The sequence below is a fragment of the Propithecus coquereli genome, unplaced genomic scaffold (genome assembly GCF_000956105.1).
Source record: "Propithecus coquereli isolate 6110/MARCELLA unplaced genomic scaffold, Pcoq_1.0 Scaffold502, whole genome shotgun sequence".
NCBI classification, from domain to species: Eukaryota; Metazoa; Chordata; class Mammalia; order Primates; family Indriidae; genus Propithecus; species Propithecus coquereli.
Genome location: NW_012150864.1, coordinates 664,995 through 666,188, shown reverse-complemented (window position 1 = coordinate 666,188; position 1,194 = coordinate 664,995). Strand labels below are relative to the sequence as shown.

The window sequence follows — 1,194 nt, the reverse complement described above, 5'->3', positions numbered from 1 at the left end:
GAGATGTAATTTAAACACTATGTAATGCAGAGAAGATTGGGTATACAGTTCAATAGTTTTGACAAATGTATACACACATATAACCCACCCCTCTTGAGACATAATGCATTTTCATCATCCCAGAAATTTCCCCCATGTTCTTTCTTAGTCAATGTCCACACCCCCAAAAGCAGTCACTTTTGAAGGGGATTTTTAGTTCACATGCACAGTGTCTGCATTTCCTGAAGACTGGTGTTACGGAGACCACATCTCTAGAAAGCGGTTATGTGATAAGAAAGGGTCACTTTTTTAATTTAAAAAGAAACAATGTAACAGCATCCCAAAAGCATGTTCTAAAAACTGTATTAATGATGTGCTGTGATCACAAGCCCTTAAGCCCTTTTCAGTTGGCTTGCAGCATCTCAGAAAATAGAAATGTCTTCAGGAAGTCTCTGTGTCCAATTGAATCTCAGGGAAACCCCAGGTCATCTGAATCATCTTCCAATCTTATCTTTTACCTGGTCAGCTTCCGAATCCGAGGGAACCACCAGCACCACGTCACCTCTTTGTAAGGTGAGTTCATCAGAATTCGCTGCCTCAAAATCATGCAGTGTTTCCACCTACAAAATATTTCAAGAGAACAGATTAATTTTAGAAAGAAATGGAGAGGACATAAAATCACTGTTTCCCACCCAGATTATAAGCAGACACTCTTACAAGCATTGTCCAAGCCACATACAAAGATGAAGATATGTATCATATCCCAAGAAGAAGGTCTATAATGTAGAAAATCCTGTTCTCTGATATGAGGTCATTTGCATGTATATTTAGTACTGCAATGCCCTTTGCAATAGCTGAAAGTATTATATTAAATTTTAATTCATCATATTTTTGTTAGAAATTCGCATTTCATTATCGCTGATGCTTTATTATTCTTTGTTGTTGAACTAAAAATGTCTAGCTGAAAGTTCCTCTACCTCCAGCTTCTGTCAAATAAGTAATAATCAGGAAAATCAACAGTTGCATATTATGTAGGAATTACTATTTAATTAATCCGTGTGATCAATTTCTCTGTAAATAAATTTCCTCCCTTTCCTACCCTACCCTTTATACCATGGCAACCTATTTCTTTATTTCAACTTGTAAAAATATTTCTTTTTTTTTTCTCTTTGTTTTTTTTTACATGTTTATAATAGCCATTTTAAAGATTTCATT

General features: G+C 35.3%; 1 protein-coding gene across 2 annotated transcripts in view; it reads right to left on the bottom strand.

Annotated features, from left to right (window-relative positions):
• The window catches only part of AMPH (amphiphysin), a 248,958-nt gene that overhangs the window by 7,542 nt on the left and 240,222 nt on the right, over positions 1–1,194 (bottom strand). For both annotated transcript variants that reach the window (XM_012656466.1, XM_012656467.1), the window contains one exon: positions 498–599. In XM_012656466.1, coding sequence (XP_012511920.1) covers positions 498–599 — 102 coding nt within the window. The remainder of the gene's footprint in view (positions 1–497; positions 600–1,194) is intronic.